Raw genomic sequence first — 14,831 nt, 5'->3', positions numbered from 1 at the left:
CATGTAGACCTTAACTTATTGCTTTCCCTTAGGCAAAGGAAAACAGGCTTCTAACCTGTCTGAGAAAGGGGAAAGTGCAGCTGAGACAGGGGAAGAGTGAGCTGAGAGAGGGGAGATAGATGAAAAAGGAAGTGTGTAACCTAATGAAAGCAGAATGTCCCCAACATCACATCCTCAGAACAAGGTTTCCTTGAAAAGGCCAGTGCCCTTAGTTTCCAGTTAATGTGCAGTAAGGATAAACTAATGGGTGTGTCATAAATGGCCAGAACATGTGTGGCAACAGCTGACACCCCAGTAACAAAATCTGTGTGCAACCTTGGCCCAGTGCACTGCAGGAGGGAAGAGCCTACAGGGACCCATCAATCTCCCGCCAGCAGCGAGGACAGACACCATGAGCACAGCCAGAAAAGTAAGAAAAAGACCTCGCTGTTGGGAATATATTCTCATTAACATGCTAAAAGATGCTGACTTCAAACTTAGACATGACATGCACTGAAAGGCAATGTGTAATGTGTGCTATAGCACAGGGCGTGCACTGGACGACAGTGCAGCCCGGCTGCTGCTAAATATCTTTAACAAGAGCACACAGACTCTAGATCTGGGGCATCCTCACTTCCTCACTAACTCTGCAGCACAGGGAATTCATTCTGTGCCAACTGTGACTACCTTGTAAAAAGAAAGTTTTAAAGAGATCTTCTACAGAGAAGTCTTTACTCATATCACGATTCCATAGCTTGCTATTCTTTGTAATCATAGCTTCCTTATGAAAACAGAAAAGTCTGATAAACGTTTCATAAGAGGAATTTGACTCGGGAACGTAGTAGAACTCTCCCATTAAACTTTGATAAACTTTCTGACAAGATGTAGATTGTTGTTGACGCTTTAGGATCATCCACGATAAGATTACCTTACCCTGCACACCGTGATTTGAGGGGCCCATTACTGCACAACTCATAAAATCTCTAGAGTTGTCTCTTCTCTCTTAAAAACATCATCGAGCTTTTATATAAAATTAATTCTAAGAAAAACTGAATCACTTGTAAATAGTAAGAATACATACATATGGTACAACATTTACCACAAAGTTGTCTCCCTTCTTCAGTCTGTGTGGTACGGAATCATGCAGCAGTGATTCAGCATAATTAACTAATTTGTGCTATCCACCTGCCTAATTATAAAGCCTCTGTTTCTGTTGGCACAAGGGCTGTTTTAGGCGTGGGTCAAAAGTCCAACAGCTCACAGTGAGAACTGGTGTTGGAGACTTCTGCATCCATGGTGTGCCAGGACTCGGTATAGAAAAGATGGGTGGAGAATCGTCACAGAAGGGGCAGTCGCCATTAGTTTTGTTCCAATTCACTTTATTTTCTTTCACTCCTGGTCATGTTTAGGATGGGAATCACATTTCAAAGAAAAGTAGTTAGTATAAAGAATGACTAAAAAAGTTAAAAGAAAGACTGAATTCATGCAGAATAAGTGGAAACCCATTCTAATCAACCAAGCAAGAAGTGAGGGACTAGGGAATTCAGGCTTTTAGGTACAGGGTTGGTAACAGAGCTATGGTGATAATTGGCTTGAGTTTATACTGACTACCACAGAAAATAACAATGTAGCCAGGTATGACAGACCATCCCTGAAATCTCAGTGCTAGGAAGTCCAAGACAGAAAGGTTCCTAGTTCAAGGGCAGCCTGGGAAGGCCATTAGAATATTGTCTCAGAAATCCAAAGCCTGGGAGTTCTCTGTGACAGAGTACTTACCTAGAATGCACAAAGTGGCACTTCAAAATATATTGATAATTATAATTTAAAATTAAACATATATCCAATGTAAGCAGAGGCTGTTGGTTCGTTTCCTGGCTGCCAGACCTGAATAACCACACGGAACCATTGATTACAACACTGTTTGGCCAATGGCACAGGTGTATTCCAGGTTAGCTCTTAGATCTTAAGTTATCCATTTCTTTTAACCTATGGTATTATTAGAAATGACTGTGGTAGTCTGTGGGTACCGATGGGGTTCCGTTGGCAGTCTTTCTCCTTCGACAGCTACATGGCATCTCCCTGACTCTGCCCACTCTCTCTCTATATCTCTTCTAGCCTGGCTATATTCTGCCCTGCCATCGGCCAAGACAACTTCTTTATTAATCAATGGTAATAAAGCATACTCACAACATATAGAAGATAATCCCACATCAATCCAACGATTTCAATTAAACAGTCTCTTTCAGAACAGTACCAGTGACTGTCAGGAAACAAAAGGGTACAAGTGTGGCCTGAAAGAGCACATACCAATTCATCCCCAATGTATGACCTTTCTATTCCTGACCTTCTACTATGGTGTCACAGGTTTCTCAGGGTGTTTTGACTCCTTGTAAATAAAAAGTGTCCATTTCTATGTAACAATGGGTGGCAGACCTGGGGACAGACGCTGTGCGTAGGAAATAGACACAATTGCGGTGACCCCCTTCTAGCTGCAGTCACCCTTCATCTTCCAGGTGATCAAGTGCAAAGCAGCGGTGCTGTGGGAGACCCACAAGCCCTTCTCCATCGAGGACATAGAAGTCGCACCCCCCAAGGCCCATGAAGTCCGCATTAAGGTAGCGTTCCTTTCCACCGTCTAAAATATTAGTTTTGAAAAACTCAGAAAATCCTTCATAGAAGCATCCAAAAATGTATTAACACTCCCTTTCATCTCCTCATCCCGACAATAAATGACCCTGTTGCTGAGCCGAGCTGTTGACATCAGCTGCTGAAAGATCAAAGTTTAACATAATCCCCGAAAACATTTTATGTTTGTGTGTTTGTAAAGTGCTAAACATTTTGAATCCAAAAGCAATTAATATTAGGTAATTTCTTGGTGCTCATTTCCTAGCTCTATTTCCATAGCACAGCATGCATTTTTATATATTGTATAAACTACATTTGGGGGGGGGTGTGACTTAATTCACAGATTGTTCATTACCTCTTACACTGTTTAATTGGGAGAGGAGATGAAAGCACATGAAAACTTGGACCTAAATCGAATCTGGAAGCAATAGGGATTGTTAGCAAGATCCTGAGAAGCCTCATTTCAGAATAGGTGTGCTAAACCTTCACAGTTGCTATCATGGCTGAGTGAAATCGATCTCTCATCTGTAGATAGTGGCCACGGGGGTCTGCCGCTCAGATGATCACGTGGTTTCTGGAAGCCTGAGTACACCACTTCCTGCAATTCTAGGCCACGAGGGAGCTGGTATCGTGGAGAGCATTGGAGAAGGGGTGACTTCTGTCAAACCAGGTACAGAATTCTTTACCCTCAGCATTTGTGCTTTGGCCTTGATTCCAAGAGCCTCCCTGCCAAAATAGGAAGCCCAGCAGTAGGAGACTTAAAATCTGGCACAAGATCACAGGGTTTCCACCCCTTACTCCCTGCATGCCTCAGTCCTGTGGCATCCAATCATGTTTTTTCTCTTTCAACATCTATTTATCATCTACTAGGTGTCAGGCGCCAAGTTAGAGTCTCCAGTGTGACCTTCAGAGTTCACAGTCTGCTACCTTCCACTTCAGCGTTGCTCAGCACCTGGGACTTTTCAAGATCCAAACAGACCTACAAATGGGGCAAAGGCAATTCCTGCAGGTCAAGGTTCTGAGTGTCTAGATGTAGGGAAGCTGCTCTGTGCTGAGTTCAGAGACCCGACTGCTTGCCTGGCTTCAGGATGCCTCTTCTGTAGGATGCCGTAGGGTTAACCGCGTTGCATCCAAAAGATGGCTTCCTCTTCATTATATGCTATTCCTTCTTTAATATAGAAATATAATACAAGATAAGAGGAAACCACAGGTGAAAAATGTAGCCAAAGTCCTGCAAACACAAACACCACTGTATTATCACTAGTTGGGATGGAGGTGATGGCTTGCACATTGTTTTTTAATTTATTCAATTTTTTATTTTAACTATGTATGTTTGTTTTTTGGATATAAAAGCTGAGTAAAAAAAATTTCTGTGATTTTATCACACATTCATTTTATCTGTGAAACATAGTGATCAAGTCATTGATTTGGTACAATAACGTAGATAGCACATGCGATTTTAAAACAAAATTATGGGTCGGGCGGTGGTGGCGCACGCCTTTAATTTTAGCACTCGGAAGGCGGAGGCAGGGGGACCACTGTGAGCTCGAGGCCAGCCTGGTCTACAAGAGCTAGTTCCAGGATAGACTCCAAACTACAGAGAAACTCTTGTCTTGAAAAACAAAAAAAAAATAAAATAAAATTATGTCCATCTCTAAAAAGGTCACTTTTGCCAGTTTTGCCAGTAAAGTCAGACGTCTCCTGCATTCCAAATAACCAGAAAATAAGAAATGAACTCATTTGGCTTGAGTTAAGCTTTGCTGTTTCCTTTATTTGTAAAGCAATAATAGTAAAAATTAACATAATTTTCAGGATGCTTTCTCTATAGCAGAAAAATTGATAATTCATAAACAGTTATCTAAAAAGTCACCTTTTCTTTGTCAGGGGAAATCTCTAACTCACTGTTGAGGACTACGATGTCCAGAGAAAGTTGTCACTTCTCTGACACATTGAGCGTCCTCACAAATAATTAAGATTATTGTTAAAGCATTTGTTTCATATAAAGAGAAGCATAATCACTTTGAAAAACCAAAACAGGGTGATGGAGAAACGACTCAGTGGGTGAGGTCATCCTGTTAGACAGTCGACAGCCACCTGTAACTCCAGCTGCTCGGGACCCCTCGCCCTCTGCTGGCCTTTAAGGGCACACACACACACAAGAGCACACACACATGGATACTCGGACATGCACATAAGAACAAAAGAAATATTTTTAAAAGTAAAAAACTAGCTACCAAAATCCTCATTTTAATTTTACCTTATGATCAAGTTTAATTTTTGATTATATAATTGTACAATATTCCCTGTGTTGTATTTGGTTTGTGTTTTATTATAATACTTATATAATAATCAGGTAACTCCAACTTCTCATGGGAAGTTAGCAACTCATAGCAACTAAAGTATGTATTTATACTTAGCAGTGATTATATTTAAGAATTGACTAGGCTAAATCGTGCAAAGCCCCCAAGAGAAACTGAGGCACACATGGAAAGTTAGCTGCTTATCAGTAGATGTAGCTGTTTTTACATTTCCCTTTTATTTCAGGAACCTTCTGGCAATAGCAACCTGGATGAAGAGCAATGACCCATGCATGACGTAGTGCAGTTGGGTTCTATCTCTTAGGAACCTTTCTAGAGCACACATCCCTACATGAAAGCTTCATGTTCTTGTGTTGTTAATTCCTGGGTAGACATTAAGTCATTTTCTTGTTCCCCTCCCAGGCGATAAAGTCATCCCGCTCATTACTCCCGAGTGTGGGAAATGCAGAATCTGCAAGCATCCAGAGAGCAACTACTGTATGAAGAATGAGTAAGTTTCTCACTGTCTTCTTGCACAATTAGGTTGCACACTGGTTTCTCATTGTCTTCTTGCACAATTAGGTTGCACACTGGTTTTTTATGTCTTCTTGAACAATTAGGTTGCACACTGGTTTTCACTTGTGTCATATCCTTTATTTGCTGTGTTTCACTGGCCAGTTTGTTACAGCCTCGGGGGACTTTGCTCGATGGCACTAGCAGGTTCACCTGCAAGGGGAAGTCAATCCACAATTTCATAAGCACCAGCACCTTCTCCCAGTACACCGTGGTAGATGAGACGGCAGTGGCTAAAATCGATGGGGCTTCACCCCTGGACAAAGTCTGCCTCATTGGCTGCGGGTTCTCCACTGGCTATGGCTCTGCTGTCAAAGTCGCCAAGGTAAGATGGAGAGTGGACCATGGACCAGGTACATGCATATTGTTGGGACCGAAGGGAAGAAGTTGCTACAGGGATCAAAAAGGGTTTTGTAGAAAAGAAATAAGATTGTCCAACTCCAGTGAGAATTCCCTCCACACACTCATGAAAAGCTCTATAATATTATGCATGCAGGTCTGCCTAGTTCCCAAAAGAAACTGGCCTCTCGTAGAAATTGTTTGAAACTTACATAGATCTGGAGCTGTAACACTTTGTGTTTGCTGTTGTCTGCAAAGCTCTGTTATGTCCCAGTCCCAAGATACACTTGAGCAATAAAACATGTTTTAAAGAGTCAGAAACTGGCAAGCTTGGCCATTTGGGACAAATGACAGATATTAAAGTGGAGACATCATCACTGTTATCTCTAAAGTAAGCCAAAGTGGGGAGATCCACACAGCACAAATGCTGTCACCAGTGTTTTTAAAATAAAGACCAGCACTGCTACCTAGCGCCAACCTGCCTGCATGGTGGAAATTTCCTGAAAAGAAAACCAAGGCTTAGTGATGAACCAGGACTTAAGGGCACTGGACCAGTGCAGCCCCTCTGAGCTGCCTGATGTTCTTTGAAAGAGCATCATGGTGAATGTGAGCTTTGATAATGGCCAGGTGCGGGACAGGGTTGTCTCCTTTCCTTATGGGGATTGAGAGCAAACCTTAACAGAGACATTTTCCCAGCAAACCCTAACTTTGGTTGTATTAGAGGTCTCCCTTTCCTACAGTTTCTGTCTCTTAGTGTGTGCACATCGCATGAGAGACAGCTCTCCTTTAGCTACCCTCAACTGTGTGTGACCTAGTATATCCTGAGCAAGTTTGCTGGTAGAGCCTTTAAAATGGCAGTCTATGGTTTTAGGATTCTCCCACATCATTTTCACAGGTTGATGGTGTTGATTAAAATATTAATAGGAATAAAATATCCAAAAGGATTTTGAACACTAAAGAAAATTCACTTTTATTATAGATGAAATTGATGTTCTTACTGAGTTAAGAGAAAGCAAATACATTTGTTCAATTATTACATTCTATATTTATTTCATTGGCTTCAACCCTAAATTCAGCTATTCCTTGTGCAGTTGTTCATTTGTTTCAACAGGAGGACTGAATGAGCCTGACAAGCCCATGGATACTTGTGATCCAGAATGTCAATCATTGTTATTAAAATACAGACCAGTTTTTGTTTCAGTATTTTTCATCTGCTTCTTTAAAAAGTCAAGCTTAAAATCTCACAAAGACAACATTGGTCTCTTGATGTATTTTCTTAAAGTTTCCTGTCCACTTTCCTGTTAAGCCACAAATGACTTGTTGATGCTTCCCAGATGACTTCTGCTCCAGTTACCCTGGTTGTGACTACTGAACAATAGTGAACCAAGGAGTTATTGATGGAAGGGTGGTTGGATTACCCTGCAGTCTCCTAGAGTAATCATGATCATTTGTTTCGCTTGTACAAACTTATTGTGTGTATGGGGAAGATGTCATGGTGTAGCCCTTGATGGTGTAAATCATTTCTATGTCGATTTCAATGATCATCAGTACAGCTGGTCTCACTAAGGTTTCCCATTGAATAAGAATGGGGTTCTACCTGCAGTGATTCCAATTAACTGATACTGGATCCTGAGATGAACAAAAATAATAACTCTCCAGATAAATCTAATATAGAGCAAATTTTGAGAACCACTGTTGTACCCCTTTGGGCAGCTATAGCCAGAAGATATTTTGGAAGCAGGTATAATGAGGTCTGAGTGGCCATGACAGATTACAAAGCAAGGTGTCTTGTACATCATGGAGCACTTCCTAGCGATCACTCTTTGGTCCATCTTTTGTATTTTCTGCAAACATAGGTGACCCCAGGCTCCACCTGTGCTGTGTTCGGCCTTGGAGGTGTTGGGCTATCTGTCATCATTGGCTGTAAAACAGCAGGAGCGGCCAGGATCATCGCTGTGGACATCAACAAAGACAAGTTTGCAAAGGCCAAAGAATTGGGTGCAACTGAGTGCATCAACCCTCTAGACTACAGCAAACCCATCCACGAAGTAATCCAGGAGATGACCGATGGAGGGGTGGACTTCTCCTTTGAAGTAATCGGTCGCCTTGACACCGTGGTAGGTACTGTGGCATGCCCTCAGATCTCTCCTTCTGCCTTGTGATCTGTCATCTGCCATCCATAATGGGCTCAAGACAACAAAATCGAAATCTCAAGCAGAAAACTATTTTAGATGGTAATTTTCCATCTTCTGTTTCCTTCTCAAATTGAATAATTCGGTGTAGTGATAAACATATCCTTTTTTTTCATTCTACAAACTAATAAACCTCCATTAATACAGGAAAGTTTTTCATTGAGCTATTATAAACTATCTTACTGATTTTTAGTAAAAAGAAAATCAACTCATCAAGCAAATTTAAATGCAAATTCTGTTCTTAAATGGACAAATATGATTTTCTTCCACATTTTTATTATTATGTAATATTTGAAATTAAATATTCTGAAAAGTATTTTAAGTTTCATCATATGGCCAACAGGACTAATAAACAACATGTGGACAAGTGTTAATTTCTTAGGATAAAACATGTAGAGGCGTGGTTGCTTTAATAGGTCACCATATCCTCATCACAGAGACGGCACTCACAAACATCTAGTTTTATATGTTGGAGGAAATACTTTTTAAAATAGAATTCACAGCTTTGGCCATAGCCCCTAAATTTAAGAGATACGCATTTTGTGGACTTGTATATGATACACATTACATAGTGCATATAAAATACTTACCGTGGAGGCAGCAGCCCTGGGGTAAGCACTCAATTAAGATCAGCTGGGGATAATGATAAGAAAGGTTATTGCCAAGTTTACAGTGCTTATGTGTTTGAAATACACGTGATATTATTTTCAGATAGTTGCAAACACCATACATGGATAAAGAACACTTCTCCAGTACATATCAGCCAACCTAAGACCTCTGGAGTTCTAGAGAAGCATCTCCAGAGATCTAAAGAATCACCATTACTAAGGTCCTCCAGAAGCCTTGGCAGAGTTGGTAATAGAGAATGGGAATGGGGCCCTGGGAGTGAGATTCTTCTCAGCCTCGAACTGAGACAAAATGTCAAGAGAGGCTGGTGTCTCTTCTGTGGTTGGGGAGTTCTTCCACGTTCAGGGTTCTGGTGTCCCCACGGCCATAGCTCTTCTGTGATTCACTAGACAGTCTCCCTGTTTGCTCATCTGAGTCTGGTTTATTGGTGGATTTGAAGATCCAAAAGTCTGATACCCATGTTTTCTGAGAGGACATCTGGTTTTCTAAATGTCATAATTCAAAATCAAAAGATGGGGTATCATGTATCTTTGGGAATTATAAATCATCTTTTACTACAGGATTTTAGATGAAACAATTGATTGGTGAGAAATTCCTGGATGTCTATAGATAATAGAGTAATGTAAAACCACTGCACACATTGGATGCACAGACACAGAAAACATGCCCGTTCTTGATCTAAGCCCCACAGTAGGACTTGTTATAAAGGGAGGTTGACAACTAGATAAGAGACAACCTTTGATGATGTCATCGTTACATCTTCACCATCAAAATTCTGTCTTAGAGTGCAAACTTCAAAACTGTAATTAATAGACAATGGCAGTGAGTGAACCTGCGCATAGGCAGCCTGAGAGTCACGTGATGAGGAAGTAATATTCTCCTTGGAGGACCCAGACTGCTCAGGCTCCCAATGACACTTGCTTCTTTATTAGTTTATAATGAAGAATTAAACATAAATTCATTCATTCACTCTTTCTCTCAAAATCATTTCTCTGCACATGTCTTCACATGACATGAAACTGTGTATCGTTAGTAGAACTATGAGAAAATTTACTTTAAATACTATTTATATTCCAGATGTCTTCCCTGTTAAGTAGTCATTCATCATGTGGTGTAAGTGTCATTGTTGGGGTGCCTCCTCATGCTCAAAGCCTCTCTGTGAACCCCATGTTGCTGTTGCTGGGACGCACCTGGAAAGGAGCAATATTTGGAGGTATGTATTCACAGCTGAGGATCAAACTTCTGTATGTGTTCTTGTGTGCCAAGGTGTGTGGATGTATGTGGAGCCAGAGAACATTTGATGCCGTTGCTCTGGAGCAATTTGCATTGTTGTTTGAGGCTGGGGTTTCACACTCAGGCTAGTCTTCTTGGTCCGCCAGTCCTGGGAATCTGTCAGCACTGAATCAGCTGTGTATTGTTACTGACTTATTGTTTGTTTTGTTTTTTTATTCTGGAGATCAAATTCAGCTTCTCTGACAAACTCTCTCCCTATCCCTACCTCTGCCCCCACACCATCCCCTACAGTAACAGTCAGAGAGGAAGCAATTGAAAAGAACTCTTAAAAATTGTGATAGGAGCTGGAGAAATGGCTCCAAAGTTAAGAACATTGGATGCTCTTCCAGAAGACCCATATTCACTTCCCAACACCCACATGGCAGCTCTCAGCTCTAAGACCAATTCAAGAGGATCTAACATCCTCACATGACATACATGCAAGCAAAACACCAAACAATGTGCTTAAAATAAAAATAAATTATTTTAAAAATATGGGTCGGATCGTGGTGGCACAACTTCTAACCCTAGCACTTGGGAAACAGAGGTAGGTGATCTCTGAGAGTTCAAACCAAGCCTGGTTAAAGAGCTAGTTCAAGGACAGTCAGGGCTCCACAAAGAAATTTTGTCTCAAAAAGGAAAGAAAGAAAGAAAGAAAGAAAGAAAGAAAGAAAGAAAGAAAGAAAGAAAGAAAGAGAGGGGAGGGAGGGAAGGAGGAGGGAAAGAAAGAAAGAAAGAAAGAAAGAAAGAAAGAAAGAAAGAAAGAAAGAAAGAAAGAAAAGTAAAGTAAAACAAAGAAACAGGGATGCTCAAGTGTTGCAGTCCACAGTAGGTGGCTTCTCGTGGGGTGGTGGTGAGGAAGGACTAAGTTTTCTTTAAGGATATGGCCATTGAGAGCTGGCCATGCTCCAGTGAAAACATAGGCAAACTGGACATGATTTATTTAAATTATATTTTCCCCCCTTGGGAGAAGTCACACGGTTGCAGGGTCGACAAGGAAGGACTGAGAAGTGAGTGTGATCGGGGCATTGTGTGAAATTCCCAGATAATCAATAAAAATCTAATGTCAGAAAAAAGAAAAACCAAAAAGAACTTTATTGCCTGAACCCTCTCCCCAGCTTTGAGGATCAATTCCTAACTTTTTTCAGAATTTCTTACCATTGGTAACAGAAGAGTTCTTAGAAGGCAACATAAAAGTCACTGATCTCTCTATAGTAAGAACTAATGCAGGAAATCCTAAGACAGGCTGCTCTGTGTACCCATAAACAAGCCTGGGCTTTCCAGGCTCCTTCTACTTGAGTCTCTATAAGGCCCAAAAAATGCCTCATAGGACACAGAAAGCCCAAGGAAGTAATGTTTGCTTACGCACATTGCCCAAGTTTGGAACATTCCCTTCTTTGGCTATAAACATCTGCCTTATGATATCTCTAGGGAAGATCTACTAAGCCGCTTTCATCTGCTAGGGACCCTGTTCATTTGGTGGCATGTCATAAGATATTAATGCGATGCAGAGGGTGTTTGAGTCCCGCGTCTGCCTCTCAGGTGGCAGCCTGTCACTAACTGCACTGCTATGAATTTGGTTTCTTTGGAAATTTTCTTGTTTAATTCTCCTGCCTGCCCCCTGCCTGGATCTCACGGTGCTGCTCTCTCCTTTCAGGCTTTAAGAGTAAAGATTCTGTCCCCAAGCTTGTGGATGATTTCATGGCTAAGAAGTTTCCACTGGAGCCACTAATTACCCATGTTTTACCTTTTGAGAAAATAAATGAAGCATTTGAGCTGCTTCGCTCTGGAAAGAGGTGAGCCTTAAGATTCTTTTTATGGTGTGAGTGAGGATAAGATTGTTTTTATGGTAGGGGAAACGACCAACAGAAATGAAGGAGAAATGGGAGAGGAGCACAAATGGGCCTTCTGTGACGGTTCAGGTTCTGCACGCACATGTAAGACCCAGGGCATTTATAACGCTAAGACTCAGTTTCCACAGTCTCTGAAATGGAGAAAATATGATAATTGACCTTATAGAGCTGCTGCTTAGGATGAAGTTTAAATGAGACAGTGCCTGAAAAGCTTCTACAAAGTGTATGGCAAATAGCCAGTATGAAATGTCTGTTATGGATGGTTTTCACTGAGACTCATAATGCATGTTTTATTTATCCTCTGGGCACTTTGAGTTCTGGAAATGTGAAACAGCATCTTATATTTCATATTTCAGTATCCGGACTGTCCTGACGTTCTGAGACTATATTGATGCCTTCCTACTCCTGACCCCAGCACCCCACTGAATCACGACACCAATCACATACAGTGTTAATGTTGTTCCTTAGAGACACTGCCAATAAAGTAATCATGTAAGCTTTCTGCGAGAAACTGAATGTTCTGTGACTTTGTTTTCAACTCCAAGTGAGAGCTACCACACCTCAGATGGGGAATGTTGCCTCCACACTTTCTGTGGATACCCAGTCCCGATTCAGGAGCGCACTTTCCTTAACTCGAGTCCACGAGAATGGACGACTGTCCTAAGGGTTTAAACAGACAAACACAAAGAGACCTGCTCACTTATCAAAGAGTAAATGGCCCCTTTATTAAACTCAAGTCGGGCATTTATACCAGTGGGCAAGAGGGTTCAAAAGGGCACTGCGCTCTCCCATCAGGAGCAGTGGAATAGGATGACAGGTGCCCAGCGCCCCAGGCAGAATCAGCTGGGAGGGGCAGGCATATAGGGCCCAAAGCTGGAACCTTGTTTAGAGGTGGAATTACCATAACAAAAGAGAGCCAAGTTCTTTCTAAACTATACCCTCAAGCCAGTGCTAGTGCAGAATCTCCAGGGAGCCAAAGGTCAAATGGCCCAGCAAATTGCCAGGAAGAAAAGGGAAAAAGACCTGTGTACCTACAAGTCTCCCTTTAAATATATATAAAATATGATGACTAGTAGCTGTCTTAGGCATGTTGGCAGTTGGGTGAGATCTCTAAACCCGTCTTTGGGAATGTGTTTAGGTCCAAATGCACCCCTTGTCTTAGGCGAGACCGCCCCCCCCCGTGCAATAAACCCGTCATTGCTTCACTAGTCATACATTGAGTCCAGCCACATTTATGTTGAAAGATACTCTGAGGCGAATGCCTATTAGGGCCAGGCCATGGCGGACCTGAAGCCATTGGCCAGGTGAAGACACTCCAGCATATACATAAGCATTTCTGGAAGAGACAGTGCTTGCACAATATCTGAAACATTTGTTCAGAATAGAGCCCCTTCAGTAGGGCTACAGCACTGGCAAATGGGACCCCTGGTATGACTAGTCAAACTAAATTAAAGCCAATTAGTAATTTTGTATTCCGGGGTCCGAGAAAAAGCAGCAAAATCTTATCCTGTGACCAGCAGAGGTCAAAATCCACACCGAGATTGTAAAGATTAACTACAGCGTCCAATTGTGAATTTAGATATTTTGATAGTTATGGTAATTTTGTCTATCGGGCAAGGTTTTTGCCGTGAGCACCCAACGCTGTTATCAGGGCAGGGGAAGTAGCTGTTTTCCCCTCAGGGGGTCAAGCAGCCTTGGCTGAAACGGACAGATCAAGGCAGAGCAAAGATAGAAAGCTGGGAAAGGGGTAAAATCAGGCGCTGGATCATCTCTCAGGAATCTGCCATCTCCGCTGCCGCCTCTGCCTTGTGCCCGTGGGATCTCTTGATCTCGCCTCATCCTCAGGTCTCTGAATAGAGGAATCCATGGTCCACACCAGACGCTCGGGGACCCAGACAGGTGTTTTGTATTCTGTGGAAACACACAAACCACTCCTCTACCCCAAATCAAAACCCGGTCCAGACCATGTACATTAGTACACAACCTGGACCATGCCAGACGCTAGCTGAGGCAAATCCTGCCTGCGTGCGTCATTGAAATTGGCTCCCCTCATCGGTCTCCGGGAGCGATGTGCTTAGCTGTTTAGGATCTAAACTACAACCACGCAGGCCTCGGACACATAGAGATCTGTAGGTCTCTGTCTCCAAGGAGCAAATCCTATTGGTTTGTGCCATTGCAACCGGCCTAAATATTGTGCTGAATTAGCCAACCTCAAAGCATCATTTTTTATTGGTTTCGCCTGAAACTTTTCCAGGGGCAGAAAATAATTATCTGATCCAGTACATGAGCACTTACATAACTGGATAGAATTATTAAAATTGTTACCTTTATGGGTGCACATTGCCTCCTGCCAACATTAGAAAAATAATTAATAGGATCGACATATCTGGCTATAGATTTGAAAATCTTTGTCAGTCATCAATCCATACAAAAAAATATAAGGACTCCAGAAATAGTCCTTCAAAGAACAATTAATCAAATAAAGAAATATATGTAACAGACCTAAACTGAAAACTCTCAATAGACAAACTTAAAATGACTGAAAGACATTTAAAAAATCTCAAATATAACATCTTTAATCATTGGAGAAGTGTGATATCAAAATAACTCTTGACTCTATCTTATCTCTATAACATGATCAAGATCAAACATTGCTCATAACCTATACTTAAGAGCAACTCCTCCATCACTGGTGGAAATGCAAACTGGCACGATTTGGATTTTTAGAAAATTAGGCAACAAACCATCCCAAGATTTAGCTAACCTCTTTTGGGTTTGTAAAGCCAAGGAATCTTTGAATCTATCACAGTCTCCAACTTAAAACCGTCGAAGCTGCTCTGCACAGCGGGGGGCGGGACGCAGGCCCGCTCCGCTCCGTCTGCAAACTACCACCTGAGTTTTGGCGGGCGGATTTTTAACTATCCTTTGTACCACCAAGGCCTGGCTAGTGTGGCTCCTTGTGGGCTGCGCGCCCAAGTCTCTCCGCCCTCCTCTCCTTGGCCTGCCTGTCACGGTCCCGCCGGCAACCTGTGCTCCTCCCCGCACCAACCGGCAGCCTGTCTCTCTGTTCCTAA

The 14,831-nt window shown here is 42.0% G+C and overlaps 1 protein-coding gene across 2 annotated transcripts; it reads left to right on the top strand.

Moving 5' to 3' along the window:
* The first annotated feature begins 256 nt into the window (after window positions 1–256).
* LOC146891182 (alcohol dehydrogenase 1-like) lies at window positions 257–12,268 on the top strand. Of its 2 annotated transcripts, XM_087897532.1 has the most exons (10): window positions 312–409; window positions 2,095–2,148; window positions 2,493–2,594; window positions 3,136–3,274; window positions 5,325–5,412; window positions 5,580–5,799; window positions 7,670–7,930; window positions 9,710–9,845; window positions 11,562–11,700; window positions 12,114–12,268. In XM_087897532.1, exons 2-10 carry the CDS (start codon window positions 2,146–2,148, stop codon window positions 12,136–12,138), a joined length of 1,113 nt encoding a protein of 370 aa, XP_087753658.1. In that variant the 5' UTR covers window positions 312–409; window positions 2,095–2,145; the 3' UTR covers window positions 12,139–12,268. The 2 variants fall into 2 exon arrangements, with proteins under 2 accessions (XP_085533773.2, XP_087753658.1); XM_085677647.2 differs by lacking the exon at window positions 2,095–2,148 and having other exon boundaries at window positions 257–409.
* Window positions 12,269–14,831: the final 2,563 nt, after the last annotated feature.

The sequence above is a fragment of the Myodes glareolus genome, chromosome 17 (assembly GCF_982192425.1).
Source record: "Myodes glareolus chromosome 17, mMyoGla1.1, whole genome shotgun sequence".
NCBI classification, from domain to species: domain Eukaryota; kingdom Metazoa; phylum Chordata; class Mammalia; order Rodentia; family Cricetidae; genus Myodes; species Myodes glareolus.
Note: the sequence above shows the minus strand (reverse complement) of the source record. Positions and strands in the feature narration are given on the sequence as shown.